The sequence below is a fragment of the Nesoenas mayeri genome (assembly GCF_963082525.1).
Source record: "Nesoenas mayeri genome assembly, chromosome: 10".
Lineage (NCBI taxonomy): Eukaryota > Metazoa > Chordata > Aves > Columbiformes > Columbidae > Nesoenas > Nesoenas mayeri.
In genome coordinates this window covers 18,213,464-18,235,118 of record NC_137560.1, presented here as the reverse complement: position 1 = coordinate 18,235,118, position 21,655 = coordinate 18,213,464, and the positions used below count along the sequence as shown (strand labels likewise).

The following is a 21,655-nucleotide window of genomic DNA, read 5'->3' as shown; positions in this document are numbered from 1 at the left end:
GTATTAATAATGTCATTTATAAGCACTCTGAGAAGTTAACAACGTACACTAAAGCAAAGCAAAAAAATTGCAAACGTTTAGTAAAAGGAGAGGGGGAAAATGTTTTAAGTCTGCCTCTTAGCACTTTTCTATGTATTAAAGCCTGTGTTGTCGCTGTGTATGATCCTCGTAGTCTATTTGTTATCCTTTGGGAGCACAGCCCTCGCTGAACTCCGAGATTGAATCTGACAGCCCAAAGAATGCCGTAGTTTGTTATGGATCGAAGTCTCTTCCCAGGCATCTCCACTGAGCCACCTCAGTGCAAGGCAGCCAAACCTGGCACTGTGTCACTTCCCTTGCCGTGACACTGGTGGTGTGGCACTGAAAGCAAGTGTTGAGTTTTCTCATTGCAGTATAACTCATACTTCTACATTTCAGGGCTTATCTGAAGTTCTGAGGATCTAATAATGAGAAGGAATATATGTGTGTGTATATAGATATATAGATAGTTTGAAGTGGTTTTCTTCCCTTTGTTGGTGGCATTGCTTTTGTCTTGTCTGCACTTGGGTTCCTGGGGGCTGCAGGACTGAGTGAACTCAGTGCAGTGTTTTGCCAATAGCACAGATATCCATGACAGTTTCCAGGCTTCTCTGAAATCAGCTTGGAAACTTGTGGCTGAGTTGAGCATTGCTTACAGCAGTGGCAGCAAGTGGTCTGTCTGTCCTGAAAGACCAGCCCTTCCGACTCCTTCCCAGTGCTGGGGCAGGGGGGAAAGAAACAAAACACCCTTCCTCCCCCAAGAGCTTGGCCACCCACTTTTTTGCCCTTATGGGGAAGAAAGGCATGAAACCCCATACTGACCTCTCAGTTTCTCTCCTACTGAGCACATAGGGAGAAATGCCCCATCTGGAACCCTCTGTGCCCCTCCTTTGTAAGGGGGAAACACTGTTCCCTGCTACCTGTCACATGAATTGCCTCAGAAGATCCCTGCCCATCTCACCATTAGGGATTCAGGACTTCACTGGCACGTTGCTTTTCTGTGCTGAAAATTGTCAGGTTTTTATCACACGATGTGGATCCCCCGGTACCCAGGAGAGGAATGGCAGTTTTGCATTGCTGAGACATGCAGCAGGAGGGAGAGAGTGGGATTTTCCAAAAGCGGGCATAGCACAGCTAGAAATAACTGCCTTTAAAGTGGTGACATTTTTATGCATGGAAGAGCTAAGTTAGAACATTTTTTAGAGGATTTTATAAATCCCTGTGAGCCCAGTGCCACTGGATTCATCATATAAGGCACCTGTTTTACAGGGAGAAGGTATACAAGAAATAACCAAATAGATGGTTCTTATGCTCGCTGTAACTTTCCCTAAATAGCTCTTTTTGTAGCTGCAGGTAGCATATGCAAAAGGCATGATGAAATCCAGAAAGTTTGGCTGGTTTTGCATTTCTGTCTTTGAAAGATAAATGTGGCTGTTCTTCTTCTTAAAAAAAGAAAAGCTGTAATATTCTCTTACATGCCCTTTCTGCTTTCATGGGTATATCTTAATATCAGTGGTTAATTTTTGCAAAACAATAAGCCCCCTTTTTGTCTTTCAGCACTCTGAAACAGAGCTGCCAGGAGCTTTTTGATTAAGCTTTATCAGGCTTCAGTTAGGAAAGCCTTGTGGAGGTTGCGTAGCCAAATACAACATACAAATCAAATTATAGGAGAGATGAATGTGGAGTTGTTAAATTAATTTTGTTTGTTCCAGCCCATTGGAATGTTTTTAACATGAAGAAAATAATTCTCTGCTGTATGGCTGGCCTGGCCAGCATTTAGGACTGTATTAGCATGCTACATTTTTCTGCGAGCGGTGAACAGGTTTTCTCCAGGGTTGAGTGAGCCCTGGAAGACAAGGCTAGCCAAGATGCTGGCTTGCCCCCTGCCTTCCCCGGCGCGCTGATCTGCTGAGAAAAGATGGTGTCAAGCTCCCAGACATCCCCACACATGGCCAACAGCTGGAAACACCACTGAGACCGCCCCGTGTGAGGTCAGAGGGCTTCTTGTTCCAGATGCACCCGCGCAACATCCCTCTTCTGCAGGAGTTTTCTGTAAGGCAGGAACCGGCACGTTTGCCAGGATCACAGTTCAGGGAGGCTGAGCATTTGGGTTTTTTCTCACTTTGAGAGGTCAAAGATATGCCCTGCTCTGGGCATCACTGTAAGTCGTGTTCCTGGTACCACCAACATCCTTGCCTTTTGGGTGCCACTGGTACCACCAACTTCCTTGCCCATTGGGAGCCCCTGGTAACACCAATGTCCTTGCTCATTGGGCGCCTCTGAGCTGTAGCCTGTGGCCCTGACAAGACCTTTCTGCCTCCAGGAGCCCTGGCACCAGTGGTGGGCTACCAAGACATCATGGCTTTGTTGTCCTGCTGGACCTACGCAGGGCCAGTTCAGGTATATCTTCTCAGTATTGCACTACACCACAGAAAGACGTCGTGAAAGCCCTCAATATTTTTATTATCCTTTGGGATCTGAATTTAAAAGAGAGCATTAGTAATAGTGGGTTTTTTTCTAAAAATGGCTGAGATCTGCTGTTTCAATGTGAAATGACGCTGGCTGTTGATTTCAGTTTTTTATCAAGCAATCCTGAATTCACAGGTTGTATTTCTCTTTAGTGTGTCCTGATTCAATTCAGAGGAGGATGCAAAGTTCTCCCTCCCTGTCCCAACCACTTTCTGTATTTCTGTTTGTCCTTCAGCTGGACATTTTGCAAACTCACTAGAGGTTCTTTAGCATCCAGGAAAAAAAAAAAGGCAAGCAAGGAGCCTGCGATTCTTTTAATCTTCTTTTGAAAATCCAAGGCACACAGAGTATTGAAAGGAAAATTAGATGTCTGGAAAATGCCAGTTGTTTTATAGATGGTCAAATCATTGCACCTTTTTTCCTTGCCTTTCAGACATTTGCTGTGTTATTATGTATCACTTTAATTAAATCATCAAATTGAATTATTGGATCAAATGTGGGGTTTTATTCCATTGTGTCCTGAGAAGGTTTGGTTAAATTAATAAAACCATATGTTTCATTTTTATAAAAAGATTTCTTTTTTTGCCCATTCATAAGCTGTTTAAAAAAAAAAAAAAGGTGGCTGAACAGAAGAGGTTGGTTATTACTTAATTACATTAGGTGCTGCGATGTGCCTTGGAGTGATTGGAAAAAAGTCATACTAAGTCATGAAAATTTTGTAATATTTACTGTGAATCAGCAGCATTGTAAATCGGGTCTCCTTTTAGCGTGCTGTGGATACAATTAATCTTGGTCAAAACTTGTCTCGGTGAAGCCATTGGAGTCTTTCAGCTGCAGAGAAGTGCTCCTGTCCCTCTTGGATCCGGGTGCAGGGGAGGGAGGGTCTCCTAAGTTGGAGCCTGTGAGTCTCCTATTTACCCTTGGGAAATACCCGCTGATTTCGTCTGATTCTCATGAATGACATTGACGCTGGCAGCAGAGTGGCATGGAATAGAGGAGGTGACAGTCCCCTCTCCCTAGGGTGGCTTTGGGTCCTTGTCTGAAAACCAGCTGGCTTGCCATGGTTCAGAGGGGCATTGCAATTAAGGTAGATCTCTCTGCCTCTCGTGAAGGTTACCTGTGGTTGAATTATTTCTAATACAATTTGATGCATGATTACTTTAAATATATGAATCTCTACATGTCCTCCTGAAGCAGGAGGACCGGATAGGACTTTCAGGTCTGGGTAGTCCTTCACCCTGGGCTCCCATCTCTGCTGTGATTTGATTAGGTGGAGCAGTAAAGGCTGGCCCGGCATGTTGAAGTGTAATTCTGTGATGACAAAGGGCTTCAAAGGGAGAGTTATGATTTATTGGTGCAGTTATCAATAAACAGTGATGTCAGTGAGAATTGATCTGACTATCTCAGCGGAAAGAGCTGAGTACGGAGGCAGCCAAGGCTTGTGAAGCTCTGTAAATACTGACAACAGTGACTGCTTTCAGCTGTGCCCTCTTGGCCAGGTCCCCACAGAGACCAGGAGGGAGCAGGAGGGAAGGGGTCTGCAACAGCAAACCAAGGCGTTGCTTCTGGCTTTGTGGTGCTGCCAGCAGAATGCCATTTTGGCCCCTTCTACTCAGCGTAAATAGAACCTCTTACTCATTTTGTCAATAAAAAGTGATTTAAAGTATTCCGGGATTTGTTTGCTTTTCTGAATCATCCTTCTGGGCTGAGCAGAAGGATCTGCTGTGAAACTGCAAGATTGTCACCACCCTTGGCAAGGAGCAAACACCAAAGATCTTTCCTGCCCAACCATATTTCTGCAATACATGTTCTCTTGTTCAGGGTGGCTACCAAAAGTGAGTTATAACTGCACAAATGCATTTGACAGGTATTTTTCTATTGTATTTGTAATACTGGCGTTTACAGCATTTAATCTTTTTTATTTAGGAACTGCAGCTATTTCAGGAATGCAACAGCAGAGCTACATGACCAATCTGCAAGTTCAGGCACAGGAATAGACATTTCTCCCCTTCAGTGTTGCCAGGACTCTTTAGAAGTAAAATAATGGCCAGATATACACACAATCACATACCTGCTAAAAGCAAACAAGCTGAATGTGTTGGCTTTAAATGGAAAAGTCGTATTGGGAAAAATAATTCTACAAACAGTATCATTGTGATGGGCTGGGTGACACTTTGACTTTCCCTTGCAGAAGAGACCATCTCCTTTGCCATAACACATGTGTTTAGGTATCATTACAAGTGATTTTTCTTGGTTCAGAGTTTATATTGGGAAAGAGAATGTGAGAATCGGTCCTGAATTGTGTATTTGAAACGTGATTTTTAAAGCTTGGAAAAAATCTAAATTCCTTATCGTTGGGACGTGCATGATGTACTTTTTCGATAGCATATGAGTGCCATCTAGTGTTCTCCTTCCGTACCCTGACATTTACATTTCAATGGCTTGAACAGTTTTCTTCAGCAGCTGCGAGTTACCTGTGCACAGCCCACTCCTGAAGTGTATGGGCTGAGTTTGGTGCCTGGGTTTGGTCTTCCCTGGAGAAGTTTGGGTTTGGTGGCTGCAGTAAGCAGAGACTGTGGGTTTGCCTGTTGGTTAAGCCGTTCCTATGCTGACGTCCCCACTAACTTAAGCTTGGTTGAGGAGTAACTTGTGTCTCCCCGCTGCAGGCAGGGTGAGGAAGGCACAGCTTTGGGAGCCTGGCTGGAGGGTTCCCCTGCCTGCTTTGAGAAGGAAATGGCCAAGGGCCACCAAGCACCACTACCCTGTGCTGGTGATACATTACTGCCACATGGCTGAGAGTCTGTGGAGGAAAATACATAGAAAGAGGAGTATAAAGTAACTTCTGCTCATGTACAAAAATGTACCGGGTTAAGAGAACAGCACTTACTGACCCAGTAATGTCACATTTTCAGAGGTTCCAATGATTTCCAGGGCCTCCAAAGCACACCGGAGTGTTTATCCCCCTCATACAGCAGGAGACTATGGGCCAGGGAGGCTGGGGCTCTAGTATAGGTGAGCTGCTTTATGTTCCAGTGTGGAGCTCTTAAGTGACCAAGTTAAAGTGTATGTGCAAATGTCAGGACTGAAACTAAGTCAAGAACTAAGCAAGCTGCCTGCAGAGAATGGATTCTCTCGCTCCCTTTACTCTGGAGAGCAGAAAGCAGCTGCAGGTGGTATTAAATCCCATTGGTCTCAGTGGATTGCAGGCTAAGCTATTACTGTAGGCCAGGGCATTAAAGAGAAAACCTGGCTCTTAAAGTGAGGTACAGTTCTTCCTGCCTGTTCTCTCTTATTTCTTTAGGAGAGCTTCATATTTATTCCTTTCTTTTTTTTTTTTTTTAGCTTGCAGCACTCCCCCGGTCAACATGAAAGTGCAGCCTGTGAACAGGACAGCGTTACTTGTAACCTGGAACCAACCAGAAACCATCTACCACCCTCCGATCATGAACTACATGATCTCCTATAGCTGGACTAAAAATGAAGATGAAAAGGAGAAGACTTTCACCAAGGACAGTGACAAGGACCTGGTAAAACCACAGCATCAACCCCAGACATATGTATCAAGTTATCTTTATATTATTATTTTCTCAGTAGAAGGAAGTAGAGGAGGAAAGTAGTTGTTAGCTTACAGGCAGGGTAGAGTTTAATTCTCAATGAATTGCTATGAAAATGTTCAGCATTAGCTGAATGTTGCCTAACAGACTACGCAAAACACTGGAGTGTGAATTTATAGTTTATGTGAGCGCATAAAGGACTAAATCCGCAGATACTTTTTCATATACTGTTGCTGAGAAGCAGCTGGCTCAGGAAATAGTTAGGCTCTGAATACCTTTTGGCTTGTATCCAGCTCACAGATTTTCACATTAAAAGCCCAATCCCCCCAAATCTGTTCCTGGGCTTAGGCTTTTCACTCTGTGTAGCCCCTTGCAGTCTGTGGAGCAGTATTCTGTCAGTAGGTGCTGCCAGCAGTAGAGTTGCATGGTCAGGGCTAGAAGATTATTGTGGAGTGCCCTGTACAAGCACTGCCTACATCTGCAGGGGGAGAAAAAGAGGGAAGGGCAAGACAGTTCCAGCACAGATGGAAACACTGATCTATCTCCTCCATTTAGGATTTGATCTGCTTGTCATTCTTGTCTAAGTGGAAGCAAGTATTGTACTGGTCTTTAACATTCCCTGCATATAAAATCAAAGTGACATATTCAGGTCTGAAAGGCCTCCATTTATTGTTAATCAAAGAAAGCCTCTAGAATAATGAAATCAGTAATTGTATATGCACATGAAAAATGCAGCAGCGCAGAGTGTTATTCGTAATGACTGTTACCGTATTTTTTTTTTCAAATACACAGTCCTCTGGGCCCATTCAATCAGTTACACAATGATACTTCTCTTATTCCCTTAGATGAAGATTCTTTTACTTCATTTCCATTTATATTTTCAATTTCCCCACTAGATGTTGTTATCTGGGTCACATTAGGGAATGATGTGCCTCACAAAATCAGAAAGGAATCTATTGAAAGGCACCCAAGGTTATGATGTATTGTAACCTCTCTCTTGTCATAACTTCACACTCTTAAGGGAGATTTTTTTTAATCAGTTATAAGGAGGAGAGCCTTAATCAGCAAAAATGAGGTGGGCATAGTGACAGCATCCTGTTTTATGAAAAAGAAATAATTAAAAGTGCAGGGGATGTGATGGAGTGATAGCTTGGAAATAAATTGCAATGAGACCTGTGCTGTGCAGCAGAGCTTGGAGGTAAAGAAAGCAATGACAACTAGTCTATTTTAGAGGCAAAAGAAGGAAACTCTTTTTCAAAGGAAAGGGCAATTTGCTTTCAGTGCTCTGGCAGAGGCAGCTGGGCTGTCCTGTCTTGAAACAGAGCTAGACAGTGTTTTGCTGAAGGGATCACTGGTATTTCAAGTCTCCCACACAGCTACTGCTGCAAGACATGAGCTGATGTGACCATGGGCTAAGGCAGGACAGGAGTAGCTGGGAGGCAGCAAGGCAATGTCTCAGGTGTAAGAGTTCCAGGGATGTCCCAGTCCAGGGTTCCAAGCCATCATGTTACACAGGCTGCCAGCTTCAAATTGCCACAGCCAGTTTGTTGCAAAAGAAATCGTTGCTTTGAACACACAGTGATTTTTATGGGCTTATCCCAGGTTTGGGGCTTGGATCTCCACCTATAAAAATCTTATTTTAATTCCTAAAAGACCAAATGATTTGGGGTTTAGATTTTTCGGAGGAGAGCAGAGATTTTCAGGCATGAAGACTGTAAGGAGAGTAGGTGTGGGATGTGTTCATTTCTTTCTCGTGGGCAGAGTCAGCAAAGTCTGGGTGCATCACTTTTATCCCAGGGAAGTCCCTTGACCTTGGCCTTGCCCTCTTCCCAAGGACCATTGAATATTTCTGTTTAGAAATAAGTTTGTCTTTATATGGCAGAAATGTCCTGTGTTAGCACAATGCTTTATATATTTCAAACTGATCGTGGACAGCACTGTGGGGGTAAAAAACTGAATAATATCTATTTTTTTTAAACAGAAGGCCATCATTAGCCATGTCTCACCTGACATCCTTTATCTGTTCAGAGTTCAAGCAGTTTGCCGAAATGAAATGCGTAGTGACTTTAGCCAGACTATGCTCTTTCAAGGTAAAAAACCCACATATTTTTACATTATGACTATTTGTGTGTTTAACATTTTCTTTGCAGAGTGCAGTATGGCATGGGATGATTTCAGAAGGTGTTTGAATGCATGTAGACATGCTAATTTCAGATTGTGGCCAGTGACTTTATCAGAGCCCTATTTCTAGTGATGGGGGTTTGTGCACACCTCTCTGCTGCCAGGGTTTGTCAGGTTTTAGGCGAATTCAGAGCGTTTCTAAAACAAATTCATTGGAGACTGCTTATGCATCAGAAGCACAGCTATAGCAGAATGTCAGTCTGATCAGTGTCTGTTTCATGTAAAGAAGAAAGGAGATCACTCTTACCTTGACAACCACATGTGGAGACATTCAGGTTTTACCGTGCACACAACCTCAGTGATTTCCAAAACACACATATTTAAGTGAAAGCTAAAGAACTGGATGTTAAGCTGTCCTTTGTCATGGATTTCCTCTTAGTTCTATTGCAGAAATCTGGTAAAGCTGAGATTGGGTAGAAGAACATGATGCTTTTTAAGTGCTGAAGTTTCACTCCTTCCTAGGAATTTATTACTACTTTTTTTTTTAATTATGTAGGGCAAAATTCACTTCTGAGAGCACTCCTACTACAGTTTACAGATATATAAACCACAGAATGGGTAATGGAAAAAGAAAACAAGCGAAGAGTTAAACAATTCAATCCTTAAGGTCAAGCAGAGATAAGTCACTTGGGTCTGATGATGTATGTGGGACAAAATAAGAGGGTTTTTAAGTGTGATTTTTGGAAAAATGTGGAGGTTTTAGGCATACTCTCTTAGCACTTAGCATCTGGAGGATATTGAGCTGTAGATACCGTGTAGTTCTGTTCCAGTGTCATACCACAGTGTTAGCAGCATAGCAGGGATCAGACAAGAAATGTCCTGCCCAAGCAACATCTTGTGTGTAGCTCTCAGTTCCTTAGCGTCTCAGCATAGTATTTTGGGCTTCACATAAGTGCCAGGCAAAGTCAGAAACTTGTGTATTACTCATTATGGCGTCTTTCAGCAGATAATAGAATGGAAAAATTATTTTAAATTTGGCTATACTACCTATTTAGTTATTGACAGTTTTGCTGGATACTCTTTGCATACTCTTAGCCCAGTGTTTAAAACAGTGGAAGTGATTGATACATGGATCTGTAAATGGGAATAGATGTTGCATTTCCTTCTATGTCTCCCCAAAAAGGAGCTGTTCTTCTGATCTTTGGCTGTACCCAATACCAAATCTACAAAAAGAATCTACCAGAGCTTACAAAACATCCTTCAGAGTCTGACTGTAGCTGTAGTTGAGATAAATAATAATATTATGATAAGGGCAGAAAAAAAACTTACCATCAGATGCTCTGGCTTCTAGTGTAAGTCAGGACACTTCATCCAAGTTGGGTTTGAAGGAGAACGTGTGTTTTCTGACAGTGCACTTAAACCAGCATTGCCAGGCCTGAGTAATTAAAGACAAACGAATCTGTCTTTAGACACAAGTACCAAGTAAGGTGAGTAATAACAAATGAGCTGAGTTGCCTCTACTCCAGCCTGAGCCCAGCACACATCTTTTGTCGTAGCAACGTTCAGCAATTGTTTAGCAATTCTACCGATGCCTCCCTTCCCAGTGGGCTGACACGCTGTTGTTCTTTGTTTCTCAGCTAACACTACTCGAATTTTCGAGGGGACCAGAATTGTGAAAACAGGAGTGGTAAGTGGTGGCCGGGAATCCCTGCGAAGCGCGGAGGGGCCCAGTGGTTTTGGGAGCCGTTCCCACCAGGTGGCAGCAGGAGGTTGTAAATCTGCGGCAGGACCAGGGTTTCCTGGGGAGGTGGTTGTTCAAACCCACCACAAAAGGTTTTAGAACATACCGAAAACATTTGGAAGGGCTTTGGCTTTCTGTCTTTGTGCTCTGAGAGGACTTGACCACTGGAGAATCAAGTGTTAAAAAAAATCTTCCCAAATATGTATTAAATTAATTTAGAGGGGATTTGTAATCTTAATGATGACTCTGGAAATACATTTGATTTCTTCTATTAACTATATGACCAGAAGAAAATGCAGCAGAAGTAAGGCTTCATGCACAGCATCTCTGCTCTTCTGGTGCTACTAGGATATCTACTATTGTGTGAATAAGGCCTTAACAAGCTCTTTGTTTTCATTTCAATTCAGGTGAGACTGTTAACAGGCTACTGAAGCTGACTTTTGTATTCCAGAATCAGAAATGTTGATACATGTACAGTAAAACTGGAATACACTGTTTCAATTTTGAAAGCACCTTATTAGGTTATTTAGCATAAACTATCCATAACCTGAATTTCTTGGCATTTGGTATACTGAATTGTTCAGTCAAATTTATAGATTGAATCCATACTATTGAATTTATTCTAAAGTACATTGCTTCTGGTTTTATGCTGTTCTAGTTTGATATACTCTCCAGTAAGCAAGTAACACATACAAAGCTTGAATTTGAATGATTAATGTTTGTTTAATGATGTATAGAGGTATTCTAGACATATAAAATTTGCTGTCAAATTTTAATACTCAGTCCAGCTTTGAGACTGTACATGCCAGCAAAAAACAAATCTCACAGTGCCTTAGGGATTAACACCAATAAGTGCCTGAAAGTTTAGATGCTTATTTAAAGTTTTGACTTGAAATCTCTAAAGCACAGGTTTTCTTTTGAGATCTCAGGTTCTCTGATTGCAGCTGGTCAAAAATAATGTGAGAAAGCAGTCTTTCTTGGTTTGCTGCAGCATTTCAACTACACGGCCTGACTGAAACTGAGAATTGCAGAGAGATATAGAAATACTGTTAAGTTACAAATTCCAGTTCCAGAAAGAAACATTTTACAGTTTTGTTTGAGGTTCAGTAGCACCTATTTAACCTTTGTCCTTATCTGATGTGTACCTTTCCAGCAAATGCTCCACTTGCTGATTACTTCAGTAACATGCGACATTTTTCACTAAGTCTGAGAGAGCATGGTCAGTTTGTCTGGGCAGAACTGCTGACCCCGGCTCTTCCGCAGAATTACTCCTTGTCCTTAGCCAACTCACTTAACTCCAGTGTCTTTTTCCATATGTGCTTTAGGAAGGTGAATGACTTGTCTAGTTCTTTAAGTACACATACCAAGAGTTTTTCTTTCCAGTGGAGCATACACACATGTGCACAGAGACCCACGTGTGAGCATGCATGCATCCAGTTGACCTTGTAAGAGTAACAGTGGCAGGTTGCAGAGGATGCAAAGTCCATGCAAAGTTCATTCCCTGCTTTCTCACAGCTCCCCAAGGGAAGTGGCTCCTGCTCACTGGCGGTGGCCGGGAAACTGTACAGGGAAAGCCAAGTCTGTTCATGGGTGCCACAACCTTGTGCTGGTGGTAGAGGTCCTGGTGACTTGCCAAAGGGCTCCTAATGCCCTAAGTCCTTCATGAGTGACCAGCTGTCCATGCTGCAGGTCTTTTCTAATGAGAGCGAAGCCTCACTGCAGCATCAGTCCTTAGTCCTTAGGAGAATACTGCTGATGGGTAAATTAAGGAAATAAAAATAGTACTGTTTGAGGCCATCACAATGTGTGTGGGAAGACAAGAGTTCCCTGTCAGAGCAGACCCACCAGCCGCGGATGCACGTGTTGGCAACACAGCCCGTATTTTGGGACAGCCCTTATGTAATGCTGTATTTTTAAGCTTCTGTATTCTGAAGATTAAAGCCCTGTGAGTAATGCAGCTAAACTCATTAAACCCCTGTACATCCTGCTCACCTCTGAGAGGAAACGTTACTCACAAGTTACTGGTGACGTGGGTGGAGAAGGTCCCACTGTAAAATAAATATAAGGATAAAGAGTTTTTTTATGATAATGATTGTTTGGAAGTGGTGAATGCAGGAGGGTTTCCTCTGTTCATGGTTTGCTGTGTAGCTCCGTAGCATGTCTCATTCCTGGCTCTAGCTGGTGTAAGTCTCTCATTTTGAGAGAATAGCAACCAGAGTGGCATGTGTGTGGAAAGGGAGGGGAAAGCAGAAGTAAAATGACCTCAGATGGCATATCAGGGCCCTTGCTGATGCTCTCTGCTGTGTTTTCTTCCCCTCTGCTGCTGGTGACCTCCTCAAGCCCACAGCATCTCCTGCCTCCTCAGCCGACATGGCTCCCATCAGCTCCGGCTCCTCCACCTGGACCTCCTCGGGGCTGCCCTTCTCCTTTGTGTCCATGGCTACTGGGATCGGTCCTTCCTCCAGTGGCAGCCAGGCCACCGTGGCCTCGGTGGTGACCAGCACCTTGTTGGCAGGCCTGGGCTTCAGCGGTGGTGGCATCTCCTCCTTCCCCAGCAGCGTCTGGCCCACGCGTCCCCCCGCGGCAGCCGCCCCCAGCAAGCAGGCGGGACGGCCAGTGGTGGCCGTCACCGAGGCCGCCGCCGCCTCCCCGGGGCCAGAGCGGGACTCGGCGCTGACGAAGGATGGCGAGGGAACTGAGGAGGGGGAAAAGGATGAAAAGAGTGAAAGCGAGGACGGGGAGCGGGAGCATGAGGAAGAGGAAGAAAAGGATGCTGAGAAGAAAGAGAAAAACAGGGCGACGGCAGCCACAGAGGCACGCAATAGCACGGAGCCCAACGTGGCCACAGCTTCCCCCAACCGGACTGCCGAGGAGGCAGGAAATAAAACCATATCGGGTGAAGAGCCAAACCAAAACGTTGCCCCCACGGCTGGAGGTCCGGAGGAGGAAAGCTTTGCCGAAGCCGACACTCAGCCCCAGCCGCTCCCTTCCACCCAAGTGCCGCCAGCCTTCACCAATGAACTTTACCTGGGGAAGATCCCAAGAAGACCAGAGACAACAAGAAAACCTCCTCCAAAGGACGACAGGTTTCCAGAGGAATACCCCTCAGATAACAAATTCATCACCATTAACCCAGGTGAGTGACCTCCGGGGAAAGTCTTTTTACTGACACGAGACTGTTTGGAAAATTACGCAATCCAAATTCCTTACTGATTTCCAGTAGATACAACATTTTTGTGGTGCCTGGCTTCATCTGGTGGGCAGGTCATCACAAGACCAAACCCACAAAGTAGCATCCTTTGATTTTCTTAGTACAAATTCATGCTCCTTGTACTGCTTATTAGAAGAGAAAATTTGGAATAATGTGAACTCTCAAGGTGCTGCATTAAGAATTTTGATTAAAAAAAGAGAGAGGAATGCAGCAAACTATAGCTGTGAAATTAATTTGGAAGAGCGGTTGCTGTGCCGAGCTGGTATTTCATGGGAAGGTTGCTATATATGCTGTAAGCTAATTTAGTTTATCTGCAGGATTCTCCTGATTGGGCTTTGAGATATTTTCCCAAATGCGAGAGCATCACTGGTTTATTTCTTACCACAAAACCCTACATGCTCTGATCTTCCAAGACAAAGCACCTTTTACACCAAGGTTTCCTTCACTTTCTTCTGTGAAAAAAAAAGATGTTAGCCAGGTAGAGTTCACATATTTTCCATGTTTGTCCCGATGAGAATTACTGATTCTCCTATACACGCCAACTCTGAATGTATGCACCAACTGCACAGTAAATGTGACCTTTTGGAAGCAGGCCCAGGTGATCTGCATGCACACCCAGCCCTGTGTGCTCAGGATTTGCTGCACAAACCTGTGCAAACAAGCATCTCTGGTGCTCCCAAACCGCTGCACAGAAAGTTGGGTTACGTAGGCACATGTTTCTGCTTGAGGAGCTCCAAGCACTGGTGAGGAAAACAGATCTTAAAACTGCAAGGAGCAAATGGAGTACATTCGTATGGATTTATTTGTGGAGTGAGGGCTGAGATTTAGATACAGTGATGAGTTTATCTGTGTGATTTCGTATATTACCACAGCATTTGTAAGAAGTAAGCGTCTTTTGTTTTGGTTTGGTTTGTAACTGTTATTGTTTATTTTTCTAATCTATAGACTGGTTTGTAATTTTGTTTTTCCATCAAAGCTGCTCTAAAGTTAGAGTACTATGGAAAAAACCCACATATTTCTTTTCCCCTCCATTTATAAATACAGAAAATGCAGACATTGTGCACTCAGTTATAGCTCAGAACCAATTTAAAAACCAAAGCTAAATCCTATCTTTAATAACATTTGTTACAGAAATGCTGACCTGACTCTAATGCTGTGAATCATAACTGTTCTATAAGAGAATAGATTAACAGCGCAGAAGCCAAGAAACCTGCACCAGGTTGTGCTGATTTTTTTAATTTTTTTGAAGTATGCTGCTGTTTTTCTTACTCTTCAACTGCAAATAATCTTCAAAGTCCAGTGCTCCCATTGAATATGGTCTGAGATGCCTGTCAGGCAGCTTTCAACATGACAGTTGCTCTGATCAGGTCTTTATCAGGAAGGATGGAACTTGTCCTAACCATACTTTGCAATTTTGGGAGTAAGTATTCAGCACCATTTGGGTTCAAACTCCAGCAATTCAGTCTGCCTGGGTAAACCTGCCTCTGAAATAGGTGTCTTTAGTTCTTCCTGCCTTCTGCTTTGCTGTTTCTCATGTGACAGTTTCTTGGATAGCCCAAGTACAATGTCCCTTACATAAGACCTGGAAAGGGCCTCGTGGCTTATTCTCAGCCTAATAAATTGGAGGAAAGATGAGTAGTTGGTCTTGTTTCTTAGCTCATGATGAGGGGATTGTTATTAGATTGTTTCTTATTATGTGGTGAAGCTAAGAGGAAAAAGATGAAAATCAATGAGATGGGGAAATATTGTTAATATTGCTAAGAAGTACTTACTGGTTATTGTGAATTTTATCCGCTTAGTCTGCAGTGATTTCTGTCTCTTTCTAGCATGCAGAGAACTGCCACTGAACATGGTTCAGTACAGCTTTGCCTCCTACTAGACAGCCTCTTTTCAGAGCTCTGCTCACTTGCAAGCTTGGAGGCTTGAAGAGACGCTGCCTGAAGACTGCACGCAACGACGATCAGTCCTGAAAGAGCTCTGCAAATCAGAGTTTCTGTGCTTATATATGGAGGGAGGATACCTTACTCAGATCACTGCATCTCACAAAAGTGGCTTCCACGTGTAGGAAATCAGATCTGAAAGACCCAGCACAAGTTAACTGGGGGACAAGATAAGTGAAAGAGTTGCCTGTTTCACCCAAATTAACCTTAGTTAACTCTTAGTTAAACGTCTGGTGACATACTCAGGATGAGAAGGCACTGTACCATATTTTCAACTTGCCAGACAATCCTCTCCCAGGCCCCTCAATGTTCTGAAGAGGACACTGAGCAGCAAAAGGGCTGGGAATGGCCCTTCAGAGATGAAGATGGGCCAATTTGTGCCATTTTCCTTGGACCAGAGGTTCCTTCCCTGTCCTTGACCTCCGGGTGGAAGAAGTTAGGTTGTTCACAAGCCTGGTGGCTTCCTTGTCCAGACACTGGGAAGGGCTAGTGTTTTTCAACCCTGAGAACATTTTGAGATATTTCTTATTGGCTTTGCGACAGAGGTTTTCAGTCTGAATCTCTCTGCACCAGGTGTGAGGACCTTGTCCTCCAAAGTCTCTCCAGGCAAGTCTTTTGCATCTTTTGTCATCTGGCTTCTGGATAGCTGAAGTCTACCGAACCCAGAATTTGCCCAAATATTTTACAAGATGTGTCTGAGTAACGCCTGGCTGGCCTGTTGGGAGGCTACGCCTGTGAGCAGACTCTTGGGAATGCGTGAGGAGTTTTCCTCCAGGCTGGATGTAAGTTACCAAAGACACGTGCCAGCATAAGCCACAGCCGGCAAATTGGCTTATCAATCAAACACCAGCATGAAGCCCAAGACTACTTGCTTCAGCTTGTTTTTCACAGTAATAGGGAAATTTGCAATTCACACAGACAAACCTGACTGAGCTCACGCAAGGAGTTGGGTTCAGTGAAACTCCAGACATAAGCAAGACCTTTTCCTATGAGAAAGGGCCTTACAGGTTTTCCACAACAAGGCAAACCTGAAATCGAGACAACAACCAGCGAAGCCAAGAGCCAAGACATTGCCAGAAGTGTCTGAAAGCATTCCTGAGCATCAGAACAGATAAAGAGGGTGATGGCCACTTCCAAAGTGAGCAGAAAGAACCCCTGCAGCTTACGTAGTGGGCAGAAATTTTTTGGGATGTATCTTTTCTCCAAGAAAGGATTTTTTTAAAAGTTGTCAGGGTTTCAAAAACGTTTTTGTGAGTAGAAAGTTTAATCATTTTAAAGAGTAGAAAATTGTTTCATAACAATGTACACTTGTAAAATTAATTATATAGCATCAAATTAGCAGTTGTAAGAAGATAACTGAATGGGGAAGTACTCATGAGTGTGGATGATTAGAGGAGAACAGGGAACACACGAGAAATTACAGGGAAAGTGCGAGGCCAATTAGTACAGCAAGGCTCATTTTCTTTTAGTGCTTATTTCACACGCACATACACACACACCTCTCCTGAGGCCATGTCATTATTTTCCAAATGGCATTGGCCTCTTCTCGTTTGGTGGTATAGGCCAACACTAATGATTTTCTTCTGTCACTGAACGCTTGCTTGCATTCTCCTCTTTCATTTTCCTGATCGTCCTTTTTTCTGTTTTGGTGCCCACATTAGGCTAATTGTACCTTTGATCTGCAACTGTTACACACACAGCTGCTCGGCATTGTCTGCAAATCTGAAACCTGAAAATTAGAAAAACAGCAATTATAATGGTGCTTTACCGAAAAAACACAACGAAACAAACAAAGAAACCGCGCCCTGGACTGTGCTGGACAGTTAAACAGATCCTTTGTATTTGACAGGAGATAATGTATGGGTTGTTGTGAGCAAAGTAATAGGTGTCTGGTGAGGGGTTTTGCCTGAGTCATGAGAGAACAGAGATGTGGGTTTGGCCCTTGATCCAAACTTCAGCCAAGTCCTCCCATGCCTCAGCGTTCACCCACTTGGGCTGAGTTTCTCCCTCGGGAGGGCTTTGCAGGGAGATCATGATATGCAGGGTTAAATTTCAGCCCTGGTATATGCTTTTAGCAGAGACTGAATTTTGGTTTTTAGAACAGTCTTTGCCAGGTCTGAGGTTACAAAAGCCTTTTGGGGATAACCTCATTAAGATAATTAAACATCTGTGTAATTCTTTCTTTCTCCATACGTGGCGAGGATTATTAAGCTGTATTTTCATGCGGCACTTGAGCCATTTTGCATGGCAACTTACAGGAGCAAACAGCAGAATGGCTTGAAAATAAAAGGACTGAATTATTTGATGTTTGCAAACATTATGAATTTGAGATATCTGACATCGGGATTAAATATGATTGGCATCTGTTTACAAAGCAGTGTAAAGCCATGCTTAGTTGTACACAGCCTCTATGCTGCAGGAATGACTGTAAAGAAAGAGGGAGAAAATAGTTGTGCTATGGCATGAGGCTTGTATCAAAGTTATTACTGCTTTTTTAAAACATATTCCACTATGAAAAGAAAAATAAACATATGATTGGACAATATGTTTTTCCAGAATTAATTGATACCTTTGTATAAGTCCATAATTTCATTTACTCAAAGGAAGGTTGAGCAGGTGGCTTTAAGTGACCAGATGATGTGAGGCAGTTTGACAGCAGGGTTTTTCTTTTGGCCTGCAGAACCTGTGTATTGCTGTAGTTAACAGTTTCTGTAACAGTACAACAAACAGAACTTCGTCCTGGCAGTTTGTGCAATGAGTGATAAAGGTAGATAGGTTATATATTACAGCTATGGTCACTTATTATAGCAAGCAGTGTTACTTAAGGGAAATAAACATGTTTATTCTCAGGAGCCAATTACCAAGAATACACAGAAAAACAGTACATTTCACAAATTGTAGAATTCCTCTTTCTTGCCTTGACCTTTGTGCAAGAGCTGCCCTGCCAAAGCCTCCCTCGCAGCCCGGTGCCCAGACCTCATCCATCCGCGTCTGTCTGGAACTGCCGAATTGGGTGGTTTGCAGGAATTCGGGAGTTTTCCAGACACAGGAGTGTATTTAGCAGTGCCAAGGCTTGTATCGCGTGGGACCTCCTGAAACAGATATGCTGTAATAATTTTTATTCCTTCCTACTGGGATGAATTCCAAGCCAGTAAAAGGCAAACTGAATTAATTCAACGAAGGCATATGCCACTGGAAACTGTTTACATTTCTCAGCAAAAATGGAGTTTCCTGGTCCATTTTTTAAGCTTTTTTCTACCATCACTCCCCCCCAAGTACAGTGTATGGTGGGCATTATTACAAGGATATGCCATTGATGCTACCAAGAGTCAACATTCTTGCATTGGAAGAGTGAAATCATGACAATTTTTTATTTTATAATCTCTTGTTATGTAGGAGAACAGGAAGCTGCAAAGGCCCAGATCTGTCTTTTTTCTTCAACTCTTTTTCCAAGTTGCCTTTTCTTAGGCTCTTCTGCAATGACCCTCGAGACAGGTGCCAGCACTCCAGCTGTACTTCTGGCCCTACTGTCATTCTAGTACAGTTTTTATTGGTATTAGTTTGTTTAAGCTCTCTCAACACTTAAGCAGTGGAGAACACCTCAGACTTTTTCTTCAAAACCAGCACAGGAACAGTCCCTTTTTTCCTGAAGCACATCACCGCTTGGGCATTCCCAACTGGAATTTCAGGGCCAGCCATCAGCATGTGGGAATGGCATTTGCTATTCTGGCACTCAGCACACTGAACGCTTTCTTATCCTCACATCTGTGGTACGGGATGTTGGCGGGATCAGATAAGTGTGTTCTCCACAGTAGACTGAGTAAGAGAAGCATCGTGAGCACTGCAGAGTTTAATAGTGTGCACTGGGACTCCAGCCCATGCTGTGCTTACAATGGAATTTAATTTTCTTCCCATGCAAACAGAAACATATGTTTTTGTGTTGAAATATGCGGAGGTGAAACTAAACAGAATACTGTCCTTGGAGAGAAATGAAGCAACACCCTAACGGATGTAAGGTGGTGATGCTATTTGGCTCTCCTACAAGGTTTTATTACATTGCATTGTTTTTTTTGCTTTGTGCCTTTTACCGTTCTGATTAGTAACACTTACCTCACAGGCTTAATTTTTTCATGCTGTTAAATTATTTGAAATGCACTGATAAAAACCGATGCCTCAGGGGTTATTATTTTTGCAAGTTTGGCAAACACAGAGAATAAGCCTTTGCTCTAATTTTGGGGTTGTTCTTTTCCTTATTCTTTGCTAGTCAAGGAAATCAAAGACCTGTCTTAAAAAACAGTATGCTGTATATTATTAGTATGCTGTGAAGATGAAAGCTTGCCACACGCTTGAGGTACAACACTGTGTGCCTGTTCTGCAAAGTGGCACTGTTGGTAACCTCGGTAGCCTTTCCTACTGAAGTTGGAGACAAGTGGCTACTCATCTCTCTTTTGATCAGTTCTACACTCTGTGCACGTTCACTTCCCCCAAACATCCCTCTGATTAGCACCTCATTTAGGCTGCTTGCTAAAGGGCATTACCTCCATCAGCCTAGTTCTTAAAACTAGAAAGATTTCTTGCTGGGCTTGCAGCAGCCTGCAGCCTTGCTCTGTTTTCAGCAGTCAGGCAAAAGCATTTACAATTAACCTTTACTTCCATGTTAGTTGAATTTTATTCCTGCCTATGGAGGAGTATAATCTAAATGCTATTAAAATAGAGTATGACTTCATATTATGTGACATCTGGTAACTTCCAATTATCTGTGTTTTGCCTGCCTACGGTGAAAAGGCAATTATGTTCTTTGGGTAGGATTTGCAGCAGTTTCAGAAGATATGATAATACAATACTGAACGAGGGCGAGGAAGCACATTGGTAAGGAAAGACTCACGTAGGCTAAAAAGTAGCAGTCAAGTGCGTACATTTCAATCCTTGTTGAAATCTGAAGCTGTTTACACTAATCCTTTCCCATTATGTCCTGTTGACAGGTATTGATCAAATACTGCCTGTTTGTTAAGAAACTTGAACAAGATACAGAATCCATTTCTGTATTTTTCTTTTATCATTCTATCTAAACCAATTTATTCATCAAGTCTATACAAATTTGCACAAATTACACGTCTTTTGAAATACGTTGGTACAATGTCTATGCTTCTTGGCTCCAGTACTTGCAGAACCTCTAGATATTCATCCTATATGTGATACAGTAATTTTAACAAGATGTCATGCAAAAAATGAAACGGGGTTACTCGGCCAGATCTCGGGATATTGACCAACTTTAATTTTGTTCAAAAGCTGTGGCATAATGATTTCTTCTGTCAGTTACAACAGATCCTATCCATTCATTCATCCATCCATCTTGACAATCCATATGCTGAAAAATGCTTTCCTATGCAGTAACTCACCAGATTGTGACAATTCTGCAAATTATGTGACATGACACCCAACATGTTGAGGATTTTTTATTTTAAGATAGTTACCAAGAAATTTATTTCTGAAGCAAAGTATTACATTAAGCTTTGCAAACAGGGCTGTCCTGTGGTGTTGAGAAACAGGGTGCATTTATCTGCAAACACTGGTGACCGAGCAAATCGTTTACTTTGTTACTGTGGTGAAATGACTCGGTGGGTACTCCACATCTGATAATAGGTGCTTGCACGATAGACTCCTAAAATTGTCTACGAGACTGTAATTACAAGCAGTAGTAAAATCCAAGCCATATGTGGCAATAAACACCATACTTTTGTGCTCTCATCTCTCAGACTAAAGACAAATGGAGTCCCTCCCTGCAGTTAGAAGATCTTTGCTCTGTTTACTTATACCATGTAAAGCGGACAAGCTATTTGTTTTGCTTACACGTTTTTCCATACAGTAATTCTCTTTCCATTGAGTGATTGTTTTTGTTATGTGTTCAACACACAGCTGACAAGAACAGCTCCAGCATGGCCACAAGACCTTCTCCTGGTAAAATGGAATGGATCATCCCGCTTATTGTGGTCTCAGCACTGACCTTCGTGTGCCTCATCCTGCTCATTGCTGTGCTTGTCTACTGGAGGTGAGCCTGGTTCCTTTGGGTTGGAAACTGATTATGATTTAGAACACATTTCAGGTGGTGTTCTTTAATCTGGTCCTGTGTTTTTTATTTTATTAGATGGTATGGTGATAGATGCATTAGATAACTCGCTGGATGCTAGAATGGCTCTGTTGGTTAACTATTCAGCTGTCTTAAATATTGATTTTTGTGTCATGAAAATGAGCTTGGTAGAGCTCTAGCAGTGGTAGAGCCAGCTATAATACCAACAAATATTTTCACAATTAGTCCCTCTGATATAGCTATAAAAAGGTATCTTTGCCTTGGCCTTCGGGAAAGGTGATCATGGGAGAAAAGCCCAGTGAAACTAGACTTGGTTCCATGGGTGGCTTTGCCACAGACTTCCTGCGTGATCTTAAGCAATTCTTTTCTTCCTTTGACTGCACTTCAAGAAAGGAGGATAAGCTTGTTTCATGTGACATAGCAATGCTCTGAGTCGGAGTTCTTCAGCAGTGAAGTGTTTGGAAGCACAGCCTGCCAGGTCTTGAATTTAGAGATTGCCTCTGACAAAGCGAT

At 42.8% G+C, this 21,655-nt stretch overlaps 1 protein-coding gene across 1 annotated transcript in view; it reads left to right on the top strand.

The window, feature by feature from the left end:
* Positions 1 to 21,655, top strand: part of PTPRG (protein tyrosine phosphatase receptor type G) — a gene marked incomplete at its 3' end in the record, with an annotated part of 399,742 nt that overhangs the window by 313,937 nt on the left and 64,150 nt on the right. The window contains exons 9-13 of the mRNA XM_080350803.1: positions 5,830 to 6,014; positions 8,023 to 8,131; positions 9,800 to 9,849; positions 12,244 to 13,039; positions 20,971 to 21,103. Of these exons, the coding sequence (XP_080206929.1) occupies positions 5,830 to 6,014; positions 8,023 to 8,131; positions 9,800 to 9,849; positions 12,244 to 13,039; positions 20,971 to 21,103 (1,273 nt within the window). The remainder of the gene's footprint in view (positions 1 to 5,829; positions 6,015 to 8,022; positions 8,132 to 9,799; positions 9,850 to 12,243; positions 13,040 to 20,970; positions 21,104 to 21,655) is intronic.